The sequence below is a fragment of the Trachypithecus francoisi genome, unplaced genomic scaffold (genome assembly GCF_009764315.1).
Source record: "Trachypithecus francoisi isolate TF-2019V2 unplaced genomic scaffold, Tfra_2.0 Lachesis_group15, whole genome shotgun sequence".
NCBI classification, from domain to species: Eukaryota; Metazoa; Chordata; class Mammalia; order Primates; family Cercopithecidae; genus Trachypithecus; species Trachypithecus francoisi.
This window is the reverse complement of record NW_022681460.1, coordinates 15,912,881-15,936,882: the sequence shown is the minus strand read 5'-3', so window position 1 is coordinate 15,936,882 and position 24,002 is coordinate 15,912,881. Positions and strand designations below refer to the sequence as shown.

Below are 24,002 nucleotides of genomic sequence, written 5' to 3'. Positions count from 1 at the left end.
GGAAACTTTGTGAAAGTGGAGATGCAGTGTATTTTACATGGTTCATTGCATCTAGCATAATGTTTTTTTTTTGAGATGGAGTCTCACTCTTGCCCAGGCTGGAGTGCAGTGGCAGGATCTTGGCTCACTGCAACTTCCGCCTCCCGAGTTAAAGTAGTTCTCCAGCTGGGACGAGTAGCTGGGAGTAGCTGGGATGACAGGCGCGTGCCACCATGCCTTGCTAATTTTTTGTATTTTTAGTAGAGATGGGGTTTCACCATGTTAGCCAGGATGGTCTCCATCTCCTGACCTCGTGATCCTCCCGCCTCAGGCTCCCAAAGTGCTGGGATTACAGGCGTGAGCCACCATGCCTGGCCCATCTAGCATAATGTTTTGCACATAGTTGTCAGCAGATAAATATTGAATGACAAAATAACTCAGATGGGGAAAAAGAACAAAATAACCTAGTGCTCAGAAAGACTTAATGAGCAAATGGAAAAATGTCAAAAAGATTTGCAAAGCCATTCCTAAATAACAGTTTCCCCTTTTAGTCATTAGAAAAGGTCCAAACACTTTTAACATTTAATCTTTCACTTGCATTTTAACAGAGCACTACTTAATTTTGGGTCGTCTTTTATATACTTGGTACATTTTAAGTTGATTATACTGGAGATAGAAGGGGATTAGACTCTAGATGTGTGTTGTCCAATACAGTACCTTTAGCCACCAGTGGCTACTGAGCACTTGAAATGTGATTAGTTTGAATTGAGATCTATAAATATAAAATTCACACTGGATTTTGAAGACTTACTATGGAAAGAAAAATGTTAAAATATCTAAATTTTTTTCATATTGATTGCATGTTGAAATATTTTTGACATTGTTAAAATATATTGAAAAATTAATTATCCTCATTTTGCCATTGTTTAATGTGGCTACTAGTAAATCTAAAATTACATAGGACAGCATGACTCTTGACTTCCTGAGGAATAACTGAAAGCATTATAAAATATCTAAAAATTAAACATGTTAATACTTTCTCCTCCTTAAACTTCTTGTGACTAAGATAAGGGTTATCTTGCTAAAATTCAAGGCCAATGGGTAAAAAGGTGAGTAAAATTTCTTTAATGAACTGTTCTTGAGTTCTTCAGATGCATTGAATATTTTGCACAATGTACTGTGCAACACTTTCTTGATATAGGTAGGGTAGATTTGGATGCCAAATTGACACAGTTATATTGGTTTAATGTTTAGTAAAATTTAAGACCCATATATTCATATTTTCTAAAGTTAAATGCTCTTTTTTTTTTTGAGACAAAGTTTTGCTCTTGTTGCCCAGGCTGGAGTGCAATGGCATGTTCTCGGCACAAGGCGACCTTCCGGCTCACCGCAACCTCCACTTCCTGGGTTCAAGGGATTATCCTGCCTCAGCCTCCCCAGTAACTGGGATTATAGGCATGCGCCACTACGCCTGGCTAATTTTGTGTTTTTAGTGGAGATGGGGTTTCTCCATGTTGGTCAGGCTGGTCTCAAACTCCCGACCTCAGGTGATGCGCCTGCCTTGGCCTCCCAAAGTGCTGGGATTACAGGCGTGAGCCACCGTGCCTGACCAAATGCTCTATTTTTAGTTTACAAATGTACATGATGTTCAGAAAATATTTTCAGTTGTATTTTAACAGTTGGCTAGCGACAGAAAAGGAAAATATCTGAGTCTAGCTCTGCATTAAGTCAGTTCAATTAATGCGTACTACTTGAAGAAGCATACTTTTTGAAAATTAGTGGTCTGTAATTGTAATCTTGCAGTAGTTGTTTATTGAATACTAGCATAAGTAAGGATTGAATGGGATAGTAAAGGTTGTCTTTGCCCTTAAGGAACTCAGACTCATTGAGGGGGGTACCATTCCTTGAATGTTTCCTCTTTTTCTCCAGCAAATATACACATTCAAAACATCAACAAGCAAACTCAGAGAGGACCAGCCTGGCTGAGAGGAGTTGACCATCCCCCTCAGGACTGACTTCCTTTCCTTCAACATTATTATATAATTAAAGTCCTAGACTATATAGAAGTGACAGGTATGCTCTCTCTGCATTTATTATTATGGGAGGTGTTTTACTTGGAAGCAGTACTTCATGTTAAGTGCTTTGAGCTCTGAAGGGCCATCTTAATCCATTCCCTCTGACCTCAGAGGTTGTCAAGACCTATAGAAGAGTTTCTATCAAGCCACATTAGGAAAAATGTGGATGTCTACTTTTTGGCTTCACTTTTTTTAGGATTTGTATTTAAGGTAATTTCTTTGAGAACAGGTAAAAGGAAACGGTTTAATTAAAAAGGAAAGGGTCATTCAGGTAAGCTACTAATTTCTGTGAACACCTACATGTCTTATATATGACCTGATGGGCAGAGAAGGCATACTAGCTATAAATTAGGATTAAATCCCGGTTTTATGATTACCATGTATGGCGTTTGCCAAAATAAACTACTCTGAGTCTTGGTTTCCTTATCCATAATGTAGGGTTAATAAAACTTGCAGTATAAGCTAATGTTTTAGGATGCATTTGGAGACTGTATTATAAGGTTACAGAGAGGATAACAACAGAAACATCTGAGAGCTGACTTTGTGCCCGACACTGTGCTAAGAGATTTCAAGTATTAATATAATAAAGAGGTTAGACAAACAGCAAGCATCATGTCTAGCATATAATATGCAATCAATTAAAATTTCCATTTATCTTCCTCTCAATTTTAATTTCTCATTTAATTTACTTTCAGACAAATAGTCATGTAACTTCATGGTTCTCACACCTGGCTGATCATTTTATATATAGCTTTGAACTTTCAAAAAATACTGATGCCCAGACTGTACCCAAACCAATTAAATTACAGCCTAAGGTGCAGCTGGGTTTGAGAATCATGGATTACCTTTTCTTGAACTCCTTAAGTTAGGGAATACATACTGCCTTCCTAGTTTTGTCAGATTGACTCAAATTTGCCACCTTATAAGCATCCAGCTATTGCAAAGAGCCTGGTATAGCGTGGAGTTTCAGGATATCTACTTCATAGTTTTCCCCCTGTGGTCTTGCAGAATGGAATTAACCTGAATTCAACAAAAGAACTCTTTAAAATTCATAACAGCAGGTGTCATCTTTGAAATTCCCTTGTCAGAAAAGGAAATGATTTATTAGTGATATGCTTTACTTCTGTTGATCACTATTTGCTCTTTTAAAGTGTCCAAAGATGTTTTAATAGATAATTGGTATTTGTTGTTTTATTAAAGTATAATTTACATGTAGCACAAGAATGGTCATAGCAGTTTTATTCATAACAGCCCCAAACTAGCAACAGCCCAAATGTTCACCAACAAGCAAGTGAATGAACAAATTATGGTGTATTCATACAATGGAACACCACTCGACAATAAAGAGGAACAACCTACTGATCATCAATATGGATGAATCCCAGAGACATGTTAAGTGAAAGATGTCAAAGGAGTATATATTATATGATTCCATGCATATGAAGTTCACTAGCATAGAGAACTTTTCTGTGACGATAGAAATCCCAGGAATGGTAGCCTCAAGGTTGAGGGGAGTAATGGTAAATTTTGAGCACATTTGCAGGGGTAATAGTGCTCTATATCTTGAGTTGGGTGATAACACAGATGTATCCACTTTTCAAAACTTGACCAATTATACATTTTAAGATTTATGTATTTTAGTGTAAGTAAATTATACCTCAATAAATAGATTTTAAAATACCATTGAGAGTTTAAAAAATGGAACTTCATTTGCCCATCTCCAGTCTTTCGGCTTCTCTTCCTCTGTGGTAAAAATCACTGACTCTACTTGCAAGATCTTATTTGTAAGTTCTTACTGTTGCATGATTTTATTTATAATTCTAATGAAATTACTTTTTAAAAACTTATTTCCCTTTCAATTCCAGGCCAAAATTGACCTTTCTCAAGATTCTCTTAGTTTACAAACTGAGGTCTGTCATCCTCTGGTCATTGAAGTGAAGTCTGCTAAGGACATGTTGTCCTGTAAATAGGATTGACATTCCCTGGGGCCCTCTCAAGAATCTCTCTGAGCTTCCCTTTCCATTTATGACCATTTAGATGCTTACAAGATGCTTTTCTCTGACTTCTTCAGCTCCAACTGCTCCTTTCCATTACCCTAAAGCTGTGGATCACAAAGTGTTCTCCAGACCAGCAGTATATGCACCACCTGGATCTTGTTAGAAATGCAGGTTTTCGAACCCCACCCATGACCTACTGAAACAGAACTCTGAAGGTGAGGCCTAGAAACCAGGTTTTAACCAATATGTCAAGTGATTCTAATGCTTGCTATCAATCATTTGGGAACCATTGCCCTAAACTCAGTTGCTGCTTCTGCTTCATCTTCTGTTGATTCAATTTCCTGAATTGTTTCCATTATAAAAACAAAGCAAAACAAGACATTTACCTATATTATTAATCACAAGTTCCCTACCCTGTGGGGTCACAATTTGGGCTTTGGATATCTAATTCTGCATCAAGTACATATCTCTGTCTTCATGATCTCAACAAATTATTAGATATATCAGTAATTTCCATATATGCTCTCATTTTGTAGTTTCAGTGTCACTACTTCCATTTAATGGATAGGGAAATAGGGGATCAGGAAAGAGAAGTGTATTATCCAAGACAAAAGTAACATGGGCTGCATTCAATTAGGGTTTCTCATTTCCAGCTAAGACACCTCGCACCATAATAAAGCAGCCTGTAACTGAATTTGCCATAAAAATATATCTAAAATCTTAATTAAGTTTGAATAGCTTGGTCTTAGTTGAAAGTTATTCCTAATTAATTCACAAGTAGCTTTTAAAAGGGATATGTTTATGTTAAAAAATAGAAGGTCTCCAAATCCTATCAGATAACTATCCTGTCTTTAAAAATGTAATTTTTGACATCTACTGCCTGAATTAAATTGCTTAGTTTTACTTTCCCTCAGAGAAATAGAATGGACCAAAGCAGTTCAAATATTTTAATATTCCTCTGGAGTTTGGCTGCTGCGATGTAAAGAACTATTGATATCACTAATAAATAAATAGTGTATATTTATTGAGGTTTAGTCAATAGAGCGATTACTTATAAGAGGCACGTAGTACTTAATTATCATCTTCTTCACCAAACTCCAACTTAACTTTGGACAATACAATTAAGAGTTGTGTTCAGATGACTTTAAAAACAGGTGCATGGTACAACATGTTCTTGTTGTTAACTATTTTATTTAATGGCCAAACTTCTCTTGGGTCAGTTTTGATAACTCCTCTCCAATTTCATCAACAATGAGGGAAATGTAATTTCAAGGCAAGCATTGAGCACTAAGTATATTAGGCAAGAGTGGGCTTGTTTATTTAAGGCCTTACAGCTCCCAGAAATAGAATGTTTACAAGGTGTAATCACCTTATATTTCAGGACCCTGTTTTTTCCAGAATTGTTTTCTTTTCCCAGAAAATTTTTACTCTCTATTTATTTGTATTTAGCTGTTCTTTACTAAAGTATAGCTCTATCATAGCAGAAGATTGTGCCTTCTTCATCTCTGTATCTTACATTTCTTAGCATGGTAGATGTTCAATTGGAATGTGATTTCAGAGAGTGCCTGTGTTCCACTCTTGATCCAATATTGATGAACTTAATGTGTTAATCTATTATAAGCAAAGATTTTCAGGTCAAACTTGGTTTGAAATACAGACTGTATGTTCCTCACAGAAAATGTGACTTTGAACAACCAAGTCTGCTTAAAGTCAGCTATTAAAAGTATGTATTTGATGCAGCTAGTTTTTTCTTAAGATATTTTATAAAGTCTTTAAAGTGATATGTGGAAGAATGTAGTAAAGCACTTTAGTTAGAGCAAAAGGATTGTTTTCCCTATTAGCCCAAAATACCATATGCCTAGAATCATTAGGAATTAACTGTGACATAGTGGACAAACATTATTACTATGTGCCAGTGTTTCATGACTTCCTCAGATTATTCAAATGCTATCCTACTTGGTCCAATTCAACTCTTCTTTTCTTCCACAAACCTTTCACTTATTTTACATGGATGACTTTTGTTTCTGAACTTTTATACAATTACAGTTTCATAACAGAATTTGACATTGATTTTATACTGCCGACAATATTGTTTATTTAATGTAATTCTTAGCATAAAAATAATAAAAATGAGCAAGTCAGCTTCTATTTACTGAAAGCATACTGTGAAAAACACTTCATAGATACCTCATTTCACCTTCAAAATTCTGTTAAGTTGTTTTATTATATTCATTTTGTATAGGAGTAAATTGTGGCTTAGAGAGGTGAAGTGACTTGCCCAAATTAAACAGCTAGTAAGTAACAGAACTGGGACTTGAAGTCAGATCTGTTTGATTTCAAAGGGTGCATCTTTAACCAGCATACAAAGGTGTGGGGTCATTCAGGTCAGGGCCTTTGTCTCTGGTTTCTCTTAAGACTGGTGAAAGCAGGAGCATATGAGTTTTTTTTTTTTTTCTTTTCTTTTTTTTCAAAGTATTATCACAGGCAGTGATCACAACTAGATAATTAGCCTGAGAAAACATTAATTTTGTAACAGTGATAGCCTAAATAGAGATTGTGATTCCATTGTAATAATACACAGAGTACCAAATGTATGTTGAGAAACTATGCCACAGTTATTTTACTGAAATATGATCTACTTTTGCCAAGCTGATCTATATCAGCTTAAACTTGAAGGCAGACAAAACAGAATCATATTATCATCCTAAAGACTACTTCCTCCCTCTAGTGACCAGGAATGGGAATATCAGAGCTACAGGCATTTAGAAAACTTGATTCTCAATGTATATGCATACCTCCCTCTAGGGGGTATTTGGGAAATTTTCAGGAGTAATTTTGGTTATTACGATGAATAGGGCTGCAGCTGGTATTCATTAAGGGCATTAGGGATGCTAGACATCGTGAATGTGAGGAATAGTACCCTATATAAAATAATTTTCCAGCTCAAAACATTCATGTAGATGAAAAATTCATTATTTTTTAAGTCTAGAACATAGCAGTTCAGTCATGTTTCACTTAACAATGAGGATACATTCTGAGAAATGTGTCATTAGGCAATTTCGTCATTGTGTGAACATCATACAGTATACTTACACAAACCTAAATGCTATACCCTACTACACATGTAGGCTCTATGGTGTGGCCTATTGCTCCTAGGCTACAAGCCTGTGCAGCATGTTACTGTACTGAATTCTATAAGCAATAGGAACACAATGGCAAGTATTTGTGTAACTAAACATATCTAAACATAGAAAAACTACTGTAAAAAGATAGCATAAAAGATTTTAAAATGGTATACCTGTATAGGACACTTACCATGAATGCAGCCTGCAGGACTGGAAGTTCATCTGGGTGAGTCAGTGAGTAAGTGGTAAGCGCATGTGAAGGTCCAGGACATTAGTGTACACTACTTGATACGGTTTGGCTCTATATCCCCACCCAAATCTCATCTCAAATTGTAATCCTCATGTGTCAGAGGGGCCTGGTGGGAGGTGACTGAATCATGGGGGCAGACTTCCCCCTTACAGTTCTTTTGATAGTGAGTTCTCATGAGATCTGGGGGTTTAAAAGTGTGTGGCTTGCTCTCTCTCTCTCATTCTCTCTCTCATGCTTTGTCATGGTAAGATGTGCCTTGCTTCCCCTTCACCTTCTGTCATGATAGTAACTTTCCTGAGGGCTCCCCAAGCATGCGGAACTGTCAGTCAATTAAACCTCTTTTCTTTATAAATTACCCAGTCTCAGGTAGTTCTTTATAGCAGTGTGAAAATGGACTCATATGCTACTGTACATTTTATAAACATTGTACACTTTGGGACACTAAATTTATTAAAAAAATTTTCTTTCTCCAATAATAAATTAACCTTAGCTTACTGTAAATTTTTACTTTATAATGTTTTAACTTTTTAAAACTTTTTAACTCTTTTATAATACCATTTAGCTTAGAACACAAATATTGTACAGCTGTACAATAATTATATCTTTATAAGCTTTTTCTAATTTTTCTTTTTTTAAAATTTTTAATCTTTTTTGTTTAAAATGAAGACAAAAACACACACATTAGCCTAGGCACACCCAGACTCAGGATTATCAATATCACTGTCTTCTACCTCAACATCTTGTCCCAATAGAAGGTCTTCAGAGGCAATAACACACAGAGTTGTCATTTTCTGTGATAAAAATGCCTTATTCTGGAATACCGCCTGAAGGATCTGCCTAAGGCTATTTTACAGTTAAGTTTTCTTTTTAATAAGTAGAAAGAATATACTCTACAATAACATATAGTAAATACATAAGCCAGTAACATAGTCATTTATGTTTTATCAAGTATTATGTACTGTACCTAATTGTATGTGGTATACTTTTATATGATTAGCAGTGTAGTAGGTTTGTTTATAACGGCATTACTACCAATACACGAGTAATGGGTTATACTATGATGTTATGAGGGCTACAACATTACTTAGGCTATGATGACACTAAGCAATAGGAAATTTTCAGCTCCATCGTAATTTCACTGTTGGATATGTGGTCCATCATTTGCTGAAACATCATTATGTGGCACATGAATATTTCACATATGAAAACAAAAAATTTGCACTTTTTAGATATGTGCTGTATTTTTACAAGTGATTTATTTCATCTGCTCTAAAAGTATTCAATGTAAGATAAGCCATTAGTAAACACGAAGAAAGAGAAAGAAAAAGAAAGAAAAGAACTTTCAATTAAACTGTGACACAAAGCTTTCTAATTCTTAGGATTTTTATTGCATACATATTGAAAGACCTTTTGATTTTAAAAATGTAGTTTTAAAAATATGTCACTCATAGGTATATATACAAAGTAAATTATGAGTGAAATAAACTAGTTTCACTATTCTAATTATTTTCCCATTTATAATAGTAATCAATTTCTATTCAAAATTCTTGAATAATTTTGATGATGACAACATATCTTAGTAGAATGTTCTAGTACTAATAACAGTATGCTTCTGGGATATTTTCCCCCTAAGCCTCCAGTACTCATTCTGCAAGTTTTGGTGCTGGCACTTTCTTGATCTTACCAGAAGGTATCAATAGAATATTTTCAGGGAACAAATAAGACTGATTTTCCTTCCTCAAATGGCTCTTAAAGAGTTTACTGATTGAAACGTCAAGAGGTTGCAGTTGTCCAATCATTTCGGCAAGGCTAATAGCCAAGTTCACACCCCCTGGATGACTAGTATGCCATGACTGCTGTTCTGCTGGTAGCAGTTGTAAGATGCCATTGATTATATCATGGATAGTCATTTCAGAGATGTTAAAATGTGGAAGAAGAAACTGGGTTAAAAGGGGAGAAAGGTGGGAACCCTGCATGGGGCTACTGCATACCAGGACTCATTCCTGACTTCCACTGGCTCCAGGGGAATGGGTGAGTTGAACTGGCAAGGAGCAACCTACTGTCACGCAGCCTCTGGAACCCTGGCAGAAGGGAACCCCTCGACCACCATGGACACTCAAGTTGGCAGAGAGAGCTATTTAGAGACGGGTTAGGGGCAGCAAGTCGGCTGATGCAGAACCCAGAGGGTTTGGTTATCCCCTCTAGGCTCGACTTGCTCCCATAGGAAATGTTAACCCTAGAGGAACTGTCAGATCTGAACTCTGCAGAGTGGTCTTGCCTGTCAGACAGGGCAGGTCTGACCTGAGCACCCCTTGATTTGCTGACCTCTCCTGGGGCCCCAGCCTGGCCACTCCTGCTTGCAGGGTGGTCTTGGGTTCCCTGGGGGCCCACACCATACCTTCTGTGCTGGCGGACCATGCTTAACCAGCAGAGAGCTCCAGTGGGGTGGCCACTACAGCCATGTGCCAGCCTGCATGCTCTCTCCTCATACTGCAGCTTCCCCTGGGCTCACAGCAACTCCCCACATTGCTTTGCTAGTACGTCTATATGGGCAGATTTTGCTTTCATTGTCCCCCAAGCATGTGGGAGTGCTGTTTACTCTCCTCCCCCTGATGACTACCATTGTAGACAAAGCCTTGGTGGGCACAGAGTCATAACAAAAAATCTCTTGAACCACAGCAAAATCAAATTAGAAATCAAGACAAATAAATTCACTCAAAACCATACGATTACATGGAAATTGAAAAACCTGCTCCTGAATGACTTTTGAGTAAATAATGAAATTAAGGCAGAAATCAAGAAGTTCTTTGAAACTAATCAGAATAAAGATACAACATACCAGAATCTCTGGGACACAGCTAAGGCAGTGTTAAGAAGGAAATTCATAGCACTAAATTCCCACATCAAAAAGTTAGAAAGATTTTAAGTTAAAAACCTAATATCACAACTAAAAGAAACAGAGAACCAGGAGCAAACAAATCATAAGCATGCAAAAGACAAGAAATAACCAAAATCAGGGCTGAACTGAAGGAGATTTAGACCCAAAAACATTTCAAAGATCAACAAATCCAGGAGCTGGTTTTCTGAGAACATTAATAAAACAGACCATTAGCTAGACTAATAAAGACAAAAAGATAGAAGATTCAAATAAACACAATCAGAAGTGACAAGGAGGATATTACCACTGACCCTACAGAAATACAAACAACCATCAGAGAATATTATGAACACCTCTATGCTTATAAAGTAGAAAATCTAGAAGAAATGGATAAATTCCTGGATACATACAACCTCCTAAGACTTAACTAGGAAGAAATCGAATACAAGAACAGACCAATAGTGAGTTCTGAAATTTAATCAGTAATAAAAAGCCTACCAACCAAAAAAACCCAAAAAACAAAAAACCCCAGAACCAGAGAGATTTACAGCTGAATTCTACCAGATGTACAAAGAAGAACTAGTATCATTCCTACTGAAACTATTCCAAAAAAAAAATTAAAAGGAGGGAATCCTCCCTAACTTATTCTATGAGGCCAACATCATCCTGATACCAAAACCTGGCAGAGATACAACAAAAAAAGAAAATTTCAGGTCAATATCTTTGCTGAACATCAATGCAAAAGTTCTCCACAAACTACTAGCAAACCAAATCCAGCAGCACATCAAAAAGCTTATCCACCATGATCAAAACGGCTTTATCCTTGGGATGTAAGATTGGTTTAACAAACACAAATCAATGATGTGATTCATCACATAAACAGAACTAAAGACAAAAACCACATGATTATATCAATAGATGCAGAAAAGGCTTCAATAAAATTCAACACTCCTTTCATGTTAAAAACTCTCAATAAAGTAGGTATTGAAGGAACATACCTCAAAATAACAAGAGCCATCTATGACAAACCCACAGCCAACATCATAATGAATAGGCAAAAGCTGGACACATTCTTCCGGAAAAGCAGCACAACACAAGGATGCCCACTCTCTCCACTCCTATTCAACACAGTATTGGAAGTCCTGGCCAGGGCAATCAGGCAAGAGAAAGAAATAAAGTGCATCCAAATAGGAAGAGAGGAAGTCAAATGATCCTGCTTTGCAGACTACATGATCCTGCATCTAGAAAACCCCATAGTCTCAACCCAAAAGCTCCTTAAGCTGATAACATAAGCAAAGTCTCAGGATACAAAATCAATGTGTAAATATCACTAGCATTCCTACACACCAAAAACAGTCAAGCTGAGGGCCAAATCAGGAGGGCAATCCCATTCACAATAGCCACAAAAAAAAAATAAAGTACTTTGGGAGGCTGAGGCAGGAGAATGGCGTGAACCCGGGAGGCAGAGCTTGCAGTGAGCCGATATTGCGCCACTGCACTCCAGCCTGGGCACCAGAGCGAGACTCCATCTCTAAATAAATAAATAAATAAATAAACACCTAGGAATACACCTAACCACGGAGGTTCAAGTTCTCTACAAGGAGAATGACAAAACACTGCTCAAAGAAATCAGAGATGAAATAAAGGAAAAACATTACACACTCATGAGTAGGAAGAATCAATATTGTTATAATGGCCCTACTGCCCAAAGCAGTTTATAGATTCAATGCTATTCCTATTAAACTACCATTGGCATTCTTCACAGAACTACAAGAAACTATTTTAAAACTCAAATGGAAGTCAAAAGAGCCCAAATACCCAAGGAAATCCTAAACAAAAAGAACAAATCTCGAGGTATCACACTACCCAACTTCAAACAATAATACAGGGCTACAGTAACCAAAACAGCATGGGACTGATACAAACACAGACACATAGACCAATGGAACATAATACAGAACTCAGAAATAAAAGACTGCATACCTACAGGTATCTGATCTTCAACAAACCTGACAAAAACAAACAATGAGGAAAGGATTCCCTATTCAGTAGATGGTACTGGGATAATTGGCTAATCATATGCAAAAGATTGAAACTGGACCCCTTCCTTATACCATATACAAAAATTAAATCAAGATGAATTAAAGACTTAAATGTAAAACCCAAAACTATAAAAACCCTGGAAGACAACCTAGGCAATACCATTCTGGACATAGGAATGGACAAAGATTTCATGACAGAGACACCAAAAACAATTGCAACAAAAGCAAAAATTGACAAATGGTATCTAATTAAATGAAAGAGCTTCTGCCCAGCAAAGAAAACCATCAACAGAGTGAAAAGACAATCTACAGAATGGGAGAAAATGTTTTCAAACTATGCATGTGACAAAAGTCTAATATCCAGCATCTATAAAGAACTTAAATTCACAAGAAAAAACAACTCTATTAAAAAGTGGGCAAAGGACATGGACAGACACTTCTTAAAAAGACATACATGCAGCCAATATTCATATGAAAAAAAAACCTCAACATCACTGAATATTAGAGAAATGCAAAGTAAAACCACAATGAGATACTATCTCATACCAGTCAGAATGACTATTATTAAAAAGTAAAAAAATAACAGATGCTGGTGAGGTTGTGGAAAAAAAGGAATGCTTATACACTGTTGGTGGGAGTACAAATTAGTTCATTCATTGTGGAAGACAGTGTGGTGATTCTTCAGAGACCTCAAAACAGATATATTGTTTGGCCAAGCAATCCTATTAATAGGTATTTACTCAAAGGAATATAAGTCATTCTATCATAAAGACACATGCATGTCTATATTCACTGCACTGTTATTCACATAGCAAAGCCATGGAATCAACCTAAATGACCATCAATGATAGGCTAAAGAAAATGTGGTACATATACACCACAGAATACTATGCAGCCATACAAAAGAATGAGATCATGTCCTTTGCAGGAACATGGATGGAGCTGTAGACCATTATCCTTAGCAAACTAAACCTGGAACAGGAAACCAAGTATCACATATTCTCTTACAGGTGGGGGCTAAATGATGAGAACACATGGATGAACAACACACACTGGGGTTTATCTAAGGGTGGAGGGTTGGGAGAGGGAGAAGATAACGAAAAATAACTCATAGGTACTAGGTTTAATATCTGGGTGATGAAATAATCTGTACAACAAACCCCAATGACATGTTTACCTATATATCCTGCACATATACCCCTGAACTTAAAAGTTAAATAAAAAGAAATGTGGGGAAAAAAAGTGTGTCTTATAATCAAAGAGATATAAATATGAATTGAGGAAATTGTCCTTTTCCTCCAGAACTTTATCATAAACCTGCTCAAAATTTCAGAAAATCTATCTCAGAAAAGCATTGCTGCTTATGTCTTTAGTAACTTATACCTATATCAAGTTGCATCAGTAGTTTCATACACTAGTGAGTCTACAGGTATAACCATCTAACTAATTTATCATGCCATAAAGTGTTGGCATGTCAAAGCATTTATATTTTAAAATAGATATTTTAAAAATTACTTTCCTTTTATTTTTCCTTTAAATTACAGCTAAATTATTATAATGACTTTAAAAAATGTGCATGTTGATATACAATATGAATTTCAAGAAAGGAAAACATGTTATAAAAAGAAATGTTATATCTGGCCAGGCCCGGTGGCTCACACCTGTAATTCCAGCTCTTTGGGAGGCCAAGGCGGATCACCTGAGGTTGGGAGTTCGAGGCCAGCCTGGCCAATATGGTGAAATCCTGTCTCCACTGAAAAAAAAAAAAAAAAAGAAAACATTATCCAGGCATGGTGGTAGGCGCCTGTAATCCTAGCTACTTGGGAGACTGAGGTAGGAGAACTGCTTGAAACCAGGAGGTGGATGTTGCAGTGAGCCAAGATCTTGCCACTGCACTCGAGTCTGGCCATGACAGAGTGAGACTCCATCTAAAAATAAAATAAAATAAAAATAAAAGTAAAAAATAAATGTTATACCTGATGAGTTGAGAACTATTAAGGTATTGAAACAGAGAATCATGAATTCTTGTTTCTCTTTAGTAACTGGGCACTTCCTCAACAATTGTCACTAATTTTATGGATGGGGGCAGGCTATAGACTGAATGTCTTTGTCCTCCCCAAATTAATATATTGAAACCTAATCCCCAATGTGAGAGTATTTGGAGATAGGGTCCTCTGGGAGGCAATCAGTGCCCTATAAAAGAGACCTCTGGTTAGAGCCCTATGAGATTAGTGCCATTATAAAAGAAACCCAAGAGATCCCTCACTCCTTTTTCCATGTGAGGACACAGCAAAACAAAACAAAACAAAACACAAAACCCAACAAACTATAGTCTAAGAACCAGGATGCAGGCCCTCACCAGACACCAAATCTGCTGGTGCCTTGATTTGGAATTCCCAGCCTTCAGAACTGTGAGAAGTAAATTACTGTTTACAAGCCACCCACTCTATGGTATTTTGTTACAGCAGCCTGAATGGACAAAGACAGGTGAAGGAAAAGAAGATAAAGAAGAAAGTTCAACATTAAATTGGGATGGTCATGTGGTCTTATTTCTAAGAAGGTGGTTTTTCATGTTAGAGGTTGTGTAAGGTTGCAGAATAGTATGGTGAATGAGTGCACAGGCTCTCTAGTCAGATTACCTCATTCAAATTGTGGCTCCACAACTTGCTGTGTAATCTTCGATAAACCACTTTATTTCTCATTGCCTCAATTCCTTCTGAGGCATAGTGAAGTGGAGGTCATAATATCACCTCACAGGGTCCTTGTAAAAATTAAATGAGATACACATTTAAGCACAGAAAAGTATATGGTATATAGAAAACACTAAATAAACGTAAGCTATAATGAACCAGAAACTATATCATTCTGAAAAAGAAACTGCTGGCCAAAGATGTAACAATAGGGGATATTTCACAAATTTTCCAATCTTTACTGTATACTTTAGTAAAGTCATTCCTGTTTGACTGTATTAATTTATGTTTGAACTTCCATTAAATATCTTTCCTCCTTGTAAATAAAAACTACCTCATAGATTTTCATGGCATTTTCTATTGTTATTTTTCCATAGAATCATAAGTCACTGACGTAGGTTTTTCTGTGTAGTAAGGTTTACTGCCAATTTCCAGTAGAACAGACTTTACTATGTACAAAATATATATTACTCTAATATGCAAAATGTAAAATATAACTCATAGCTACTATTATATATCCACACACCTCAAAATAAAACACAAGGATAGTCACACTATTCATTTTGGTAAAATCAAAATTTGTATTTAAATTTAAATTTTCACTTAAATATCAAGATTCATTAAAACATTCTATGAGACAGTAACTGGGCTATACTATCGTAGATGCTACAGAAGCTGCTATGCAGTCATCATTATCTAGCTGGGATAAAATTGACCTTAATGAAACAACCAATAAAGTTAAAAAGTAGAGGATAAATAACTACGGTCATTTGCTGCATAACATTTTGGTCAAAGATGAACTGCATATACAAGTGTGGGACCATAAAATTATAATACTCTATTTTTACTGTATTGTTCTTATGTTAAGATACAAAAATACTTACCATTATGTTACAAGTGCCTACAGTATTCAGTTCAGCAACGTGTTGTTCAGGTTTGTAGCCTAGGAGCAATATGATATACTATTTAGCTTAGATGTGTAGTAGGCTATTGCAGTTAGGTTTGATAGATGTACTATATGATGTTCCCATAATGACAAAATCCCTGTCATTAAGTGAAACATAACTGTACTAAGTTGGATGGTAAAAGTCATAAGGGCTATACAGAAATCAGAAGACTGTCAAAATGGCAAGTAATTAAGGAAGGAGGTAAAGTAATTAAAGTGGGAGGAGGCAGTTTGCCAATTAATATATATGTGACCACGGGCATGTTAACTTCTCTGTGCTCACTGGGTCTTTGTTTATAAAATCTAACGTATTTAAACTGCCTAGTACAATCTACATGAACTGAGTGTTAAAGAATGGCCAGGTGGTTATGAGTGAAAAATGATTCAGGTGACAGAGCTAATAAAAGCTAGAGATGGGAATGCTTTGAGTAGTAGAGATATAAATCTTTAAAAAATTTTGGCACACACAGAAAGAAAAATAAGTTCACATGTAATTTTATACTTTTCTATAAATTTATATAATAGCAAACTTTTTTCCTCCTGCATGGAAAAGTAACTTTCATTCAGTATTCCCTGCTTCTCTTCAACTTGGCTCAGGTTATAATGGAAAAGAGTTACTCTTTCAACACTGCAAAGATTCTTTGGAAAAGAAACAGAGCAGTGTCAATTCAAAGTCACAAAGTCAATTATAACACACTGTTTACTTGTTTACAAAGATGATACCTCAATAGATTGATTTCACCACACAAATAAAAAAAGAGCGTTTATTAAGACAAAGAGGAAAGAGGGAGAGAAAAATAATTGCTCTCTGTTGTGTGAATCTTGTTTGCTATTTCTTATGGGATAACTGATTAGTTGGCAGGCAGTAAAGAGGTCATTCTGGACACATTGTCCTTGGTAGGCTGACTAGGCATACAAAAAACCCTGCAAGGCTGGCTGTTTCTCTGTATTATCTGCCAGTGACCTTTCATCAGTACCTTATCTTAGTTGAACCACAGCTACACTCCTTCCCTCGCTAGAAGTCTTGGTTTATATGCTGCATTCCTCTAAATCCTTTTTTTCTAAATCTGTACTTCTGAGTCTGTATTTGAAAGTGATCATAATCTAGGGTGCTCAAAATGGAGTTTCTTTGACAAAGAGTTATAATCATAACCGTTTATTCGAATATAAATGTAAGACATTAAACATAAATATGCAAAATTTAAATTTCCCTTTGGTCTTGCATTTTTCCAAGGATTAACACCATTATTCTCCAACAAACTAACATATTGTACTGGTAATCACTATCAAATGAATTGTAAGGGCTAACTGACTTGAAGAGACAATAACTAACCTTACTTTTAAAGTACATATTTTCAGAGACAATAGCATAGATGCCCCTGCACACAGCTGATTATTGCTCCTGTGCTGCAGTGAATTACCACATGAACACATTTTGGCAAAGATTTGTTAGCTTCATGTCTACAGGCATTATGAAGCAGGAATCGCTTTTAGATTAAGATTGTAACCTGAGGAAAAGAACATATGCGTCAGTTTAGAAATTAAAATCCCCTGAGGTATTTCTTTCAGTAACGCTTAAAAGCCTCAATTTGTGCTCCTGTGCCAGTTACCTCTACGTAAGGAAAAACATTTTGCTACTCTTTATTAGTTAAAAGTGAAGAGGAAATATTGTCCACTTGCTTTGTAGATGTTGGTCAAATTATATAAACCTTAAAATCTGTAAGACAAACTGAAATATTCCTTTATTATGTCTTGTTAGGATGAGAGAAGTTTGCCTTTCAGCTGCTCCTTAATTTTAAAAATAACACTAAACATAGTAACACTTCTCTTTACAAATCAAACTCTGCTCATCTAAATTCTTTGGTAATAGCCAAGAATCCATACCTTAAAGAAGGAAGGCCTGTGAGTTTGTGAATCCACTTTCCTACTCACGAGAAGCCCTATGAACTGACTTGAATAGACAGAAACTAACCTTATTTTAAGAAATAGCTTAGGTGCCTTAGAAATTCATTCAGAGGCTTATAAATCCACATTAACACAGTTCTCACATGTTTGAGTCTGGTCTACATCCATTTACGTAAGTAAAACTCCCCTTCCAGATCGATGAAATTCTTTTTGTGACAAGAAGACAAAGGAATACGACGGATTGATAAGCGTAGTCACCGGCGCAGAGTTCTCGCGCGATGTTAGGACGCTACCGCCGTGACATCACCGGTTGCCATGGTAGCACCACCGAGAGTAAAAGAAGGGTGGCGCTAGACGTTTCGGGCAGAGTGCGGCAGCTGCGGAGGACAAGGAGCTCTCCTTCTACCGCCAGTCTGACTTCTACCAAAATGAGCGGTCTGGATGGGGGCAACAAGCTCCCTCTCGCCCAAACCGGCGGCCTGGCTGCTCCCGACCATGCCCCAGGAGATCCGGACCTAGACCAGTGCCAAGGGCTCCATGAAGAAACCGAGGCGACACAGGTGATGGCGAACACAGGTGGGGGCAGCCTGGAGACCGCAGCTGAGGGAGGTGCATCCCGGGATCCTGTTGACTGTGGCCCCGCGCTCCGCGTCCCAGTTGCCGGGAGTCGCGGCTGTGTGGCGACCAAAGCCGGGCAGGAGGATGCTCCACTTTCTACGAAAGGTCTGGAAGCAGCCTCTGCCTCCGAGGCTGCTGATAACAGCCAGAAAAATGGCTGTCAGCTTGGAGAGCCCCGTGGCCCTGCTGGGCAGAAGGCTCTAGAAGCCTGTGGCGCAGGGGGGTTGGGGTCTCAGATGATAGCCGGGAAGAAGGCCAAGGAAGTGACGACTAAAAAGTGCGCCATGTCAGCAGCGGTGGAAAAGGAGGGAGAAGCAGGGGCGGTGATGGAGGAAAAGAAGGTAGTGCAGAAGGAAAAAAAAGTGGCAGGAGGGGTGAAAGAGGAGACACGGCCCAGGGCCCCGAAGATCAATAACTGCATGGACTCACTGGAGGCCATCGATCAAGAGTTGTCAAACGTAAATGCCCAGGCTGACAGGGCCTTCCTTCAGCTTGAGCGCAAGTTTGGCCGCATGCGAAGGCTCCACATGCAGCGCAGAAGTTTCATTATCCAAAATATCCCAGGTTTCTGGGTCACTGCCTTTCGAAACCACCCCCAGCTGTCACCTATGATCAGTGGCCAAGATGAAGACATGCTGAGGTACATGATCAATTTGGAGGTGGAAGAGCTTAAACACCCCAGAGCAGGCTGCAAATTCAAGTTCATCTTTCAGGGCAACCCCTACTTCCGAAATGAGGGGCTCGTCAAGGAATATGAGCGCAGATCCTCTGGGCGGGTGGTGTCTCTTTCCACGCCAATCCGCTGGCACCGAGGCCAAGATCCCCAGGCTCATATCCACAGGAACCGGGAAGGGAACACTATCCCTAGTTTCTTCAACTGGTTTTCAGACCACAGCCTTCTAGAATTCGACAGAATTGCAGAGATTATCAAAGGAGAACTGTGGCCCAATCCCCTACAATACTACCTGATGGGTGAAGGGCCCCGTAGAGGAATTCGAGGCCCACCAAGGCAGCCAGTGGAGAGCGCCAGATCCTTCAGGTTCCAGTCTGGCTAATCTCTGTCCTGTGAGAAGCTTCTGCACAAGTTTCCTTGCCACCTCCTCTTGGACCTATGCTTGGCCAACAGCATGCAGTCTTCTGTCTGCTTTCTCTTCATACTGCGGATTATCTTTTCCTTTGGTTCTTCTAAATCTTCAGTAATCAGTTGCAAGATTATTGGCTTACCTGCCTATGCCATTCTTCCTCTGGACCTTCATGCTTTTCTGCATTGTGTTAACATGTTTCAAGTGCATGGCCTTCTGCGGCTTCTATGCCAAACATATGATACTATAGATGTACTGTACCATACTTACCATACTGCCTTTCTTTGCATGGCTTGGACCCTGTCTGTGACCCTGGTCTTCTCCCAGTTTAAGTGGTTCTGTACCACAAAGAATCTTGATACATCTTCACAAATAACTGACTGGGCTTCATACTTTATGCTGGCTGTGTACCTGATACCCATGTACTTATGGTAAGCTCTTTAGGTATTACCACTGCAAGACAAAACTGATATCTTAACCCAGCTGTCAACCCAAATTGGACATTCCAGACTACCACCAACTGGATCCCAGCTGCCTTCCTGGGCTTGTGCCATCCACCCTACTGGTTATCTGGTAGAACAAGCTGGTGGCTGGTGGGTGACTGCTAGGCATGAATGAGGTAATAGATGAAAAGTGTTCTATGATATCACATTGGTGTTCCTGTACCTTTGGTTACTCTACATCATGACCAGCTACTGGTAAGTATGAAGCCTGTGCTATAGCCCATCCCTACTTGCTCTCACCTTCTGGTTGAACTTTGCTTAGGCCACCATTGTCTGCCTTCAGGAACTGTCTGTAGATGTAGCTCCCAGGGAGCTCACAGGAACTCCCTACCACCAGGATGGGCAGTCATATGTGACAGTGCCCAAAGCAAGGCTGGAACGCAGTCCCTTCCAGCTTAGTCTTTCTGATTCCTAGCCAACAAACCATCCTTAATCTGAGCAACTTCTTTAGGCATTTCCTCTTTTCCCTGCCTGCTCCCACTCTGAACATGACAAAGTTGCCAGAGTTGGGGCATTGAGGAAGAGATATTTCTGGAATGTGAGACTTCTTATGCCTCTGTCTCCGTGTCTCTTTCTCTCCCGCCCCTTTCCCCTCTCCCTCCCATCCCTTCTTTTCTTCCCTTTCACTGTGAAGCAGTTTAAGCTTATGAACAGAAAACAAAACTAGCAAAGCAGGCTTTTTGTTTAATTTGCTCTTTCCTTGATTGTGTTCAGAGAGGAAAGGTATGATTAAATGGGTTCCAGATCTCTTATTGCCCTTATTCCTCCACCCCACTTCCTTTAGCAAGGTCTGAAAATTTCAAAGGGAGACCTATAGGTTAATTGTTTAGTTATAGGCAGTGTTCTTTTAGGCAGGTTTTGACATCTTTATCTTTTACCCCATCCATTCTACCAAAACCTGTGTATTTCTTGAGCTTTTAGTTTGAGAAGCTGGAAAGAGAGAGAAGGGCCTCACAGTGATGGGTTCAGGACAGGTCCTGAACAGGATGTGAGTGAAGGCAACCAAAACTTAGCTTCACTCCACTTTTCTAAAGATGGAAATTCTTTTTTAGGCCTTGGACTGCTTGGAAATGACCCCAGGGTAGCATTTTGTAGGTCATTCTTCTCCTTTGTACTATTTTGTTCCTGCCCTGATGTCCCATGTGTCTCCATCCTACTGCCTGGCTTTCTTGGCCCTCATTTCTCAGCTTCTGCATTTCCTTCCCTGCTCCTAACAAATGAAGAAGCAGGCTGCAGCCTGCATTGTGGAACATCTCCAGCCTCCTTGTAGGGGATAAGGGGAATTTTTCCCCTTCAGTTTTGAAGGCTTTGCCCTAAGCTCCCTTAGGATTGAGGAGGTCTGAACACACACAGTGGAGAGGTTAGTCTAAGTTGGGAAACTGAGCTAAGTCCAGAGCAGAAATGAGCCTGCTGTGGAGTGGGTTTGGAAAGGCCCACAGGAAAGACCCTGCAGGGTCAGGGGTGGGAGGGTAGGCCCCTGAGGTGCTCCCCAGGGAAGAGGAGCTGGGATTTAAATCGTATGCTTGGAGGAAGATTTTCCTTCAATTTTTCCTAAGTCCTTGAATTCACCAGTAGATTTTTGTAAACAAAACTGTAAGTCTGGGTATTTCCTCTTGATTATCCTAGGAGTGACCTTTATATGTGTGGAAGGTTAATGGTATATGCTCCTTATGTCACTGTTTTTGAGTAAAATCTATTTCCTTTCTCCATTTCAGCCTATGACAAAATTGATGTTTACAGGCCTGCTTTTTGCTTATAATTGACAACATGTGCAAAAATACCAAATTTGTGTCCTGTGCAGTATGAAGACTTCAGTGAATATTCATTAATGTATTAGCTTGTTCTTCTCTCTGTTCATATATGGCTCTATTCTTAGAAATATAATTTGAATGTGATCTTTCAGTAGTCTGAATACTTTACAAATTGTTGCTATGTCTTGTGAAAATAACCTCAAAAAGAAAAATATGACTCTGTTGTCTTACTTGATATTTCTTGCCCTAGTAATGTACTTGACATTTATGTTCCTAAGCAGTGTAAGTACTAGTAGAATTTCTTTGTCAAACTCAGTGATGATTATTAGTACTTTTGTCTTCTCCCATGTGCTTGAAGGAAAAATAATGTGTCACTACTGTATTTCTTGTTTTCATCAAAAAATAAAAATAAATAAAAAATTCTGTGTTGTCTAGGTTAATTTAAGGTTGGGAAATCATTAAAGTTATCAAATGATAACAGTAACTATCATCCTGAAAGTTAAAAAAAAAAAAAAAAGAAAAAAGCAACAGCCACCAAACCTCCTAAGATTTTTCACTTGAAAAATGGTAAATAGAAGCCCAACTACAACTGCATACTCATGAGCATTATTGTTTCTATATAACCAGTGCAGTTTTTGGTGGTAATTGAAGCACCATATAGTATCACTTAAAATACTGTTTTCAGTGGAAAACTTGTCTATGCAGCATCCTTGTTCATTACATTTATATTAACTGTGCCTGCCTTTCGAGGTCTAACTCTCAATAAGCTTAAGATAGACTTTTGGGAGAATTAATTATTGTGTATTCTGAGTGCTACTTACATTCTTTTCTTACACCAGTGTGTGGCTTTAAAAAGAATACCAAGAAAACATGAAATGAAATGTCTAGAGACAAATGATATCAGGTATCACAACTTTAATTACCAGTAATGATAGTTTTGCTGTATAGCAGCAATTACATGAAGTTTTATTGGATAAATACCTCTGCATTCTCTGCAGTAAGGAGGGCTTTATGGATGCTGCAAAATCTGTGAAAATGAATTGCCAAGTATTTGTAGCCATCTAAGCAAAAATTTGACAATGGCCCAAAATTTCTCATTTGAGTTAGAAACTTAATTAAACATACAGTTAAATAGATGCTGACTCCTGGTGCAATTGTTACTTGCAATTTCTTGCTGAGGTATTTTTTTCTAGGGCTGGAGAACTTTATTAGAGAGCTAGGTTTTCTTTTGCAAGCTCTACATCCATCTTAATCCTAAATTCCTCTAACAATGTTCATCTTATCTTTTCAGTTCAGTGACTGATTTCTGCATTGTCAACCACCTGTTTCAAGCTTTATTATATGTTTTCTGTGCCTGTTCTGGATGTAATCAGAAAATGTCATTTTTCCTACACTTGGCTTATTATCTGCTTTAGTCTAACCAATAGCATTCACTCTAATAGGCTGGCGCCACCTATTTGTTACAGATTAGCATGGTTTCTGTTCTGTTTAGTCTAATAAAATTAGTCATTAAGTTACTCAATTAGGCATCTTACAGGTTTCACTTACCAACCAATTGGTTCACTGCTATAGCCCTGCTCCATTTCTTTGTATTGCTTTGTTTTTCTTCCATAATTCTAGACCCCAATTATTCTTTATGTGGACCTCCAAACCTGTTAAGAGGTTCTCCCATCCTCTGGTCACCTAAGAAGTATTATCATTTTAGTCTTCTCAGGCGATAATCTCCGTGAGTAGTGGTGACACTGCATAATTTCCTGGTCCTCACACAACATTTCCTTGGGCTTCCATTTCTGGGCATTCAGCACAAGCCAGACACTTATAAAAGGCTTCTCTGACCTTCTTATCAGTCCCTTCTCCCCATTACTCCTGGTGCTGCTGCTTTGTCTCCAGCTAACTCAAGCGTCCTTAAAAGTTTTCGTCATTAACAAACAAAAACTAAAACCCTTACCTGTATTTTTAATTTGTGAGTTCCTGTCCTACAGAATCACAATTTAAGGCCTGGATATTTGATCTTGTTTCAGCGACATATTCCCTGGCTTCACAATCTCCTCAAAAGATCTGAGATGTGTCAGGCACTTCGAAGTGCAGTCTCATATTACTTTGATAAACCTTGTAACACAAATTTTATTCTTTCCATTTAAATAGCTGAGCAAACAGAGGT

At 38.1% G+C, this 24,002-nt stretch overlaps 1 protein-coding gene and 1 long non-coding RNA gene across 4 annotated transcripts; one reads left to right on the top strand and one right to left on the bottom strand.

Moving 5' to 3' along the window:
- Positions 1–13,846: 13,846 nt before the first annotated feature.
- On the bottom strand, positions 13,847–18,160 carry LOC117096962. Of its 3 annotated transcripts, none has more exons than XR_004442738.1 (4): positions 18,031–18,160; positions 15,921–15,979; positions 14,986–15,107; positions 13,847–14,099 (listed from the first exon to the last, which is right to left on the bottom strand). It is a non-coding gene; the product is annotated as an uncharacterized LOC117096962 (long non-coding RNA). The 3 variants fall into 3 exon arrangements; XR_004442739.1 differs by having other exon boundaries at positions 15,921–17,490; positions 17,867–18,149; XR_004442740.1 differs by having other exon boundaries at positions 17,867–18,149.
- A 30-nt stretch (positions 18,161–18,190) lies between these two features.
- Positions 18,191–22,264, top strand: TSPYL4 (TSPY like 4). The gene is made up of 2 exons (XM_033234357.1): positions 18,191–20,285; positions 21,806–22,264. Exon 1 carries the CDS (start codon positions 18,316–18,318, stop codon positions 19,558–19,560), a length of 1,245 nt encoding a protein of 414 aa, XP_033090248.1. The 5' UTR covers positions 18,191–18,315; the 3' UTR covers positions 19,561–20,285; positions 21,806–22,264.
- The last annotated feature ends 1,738 nt before the right edge of the window (positions 22,265–24,002 follow it).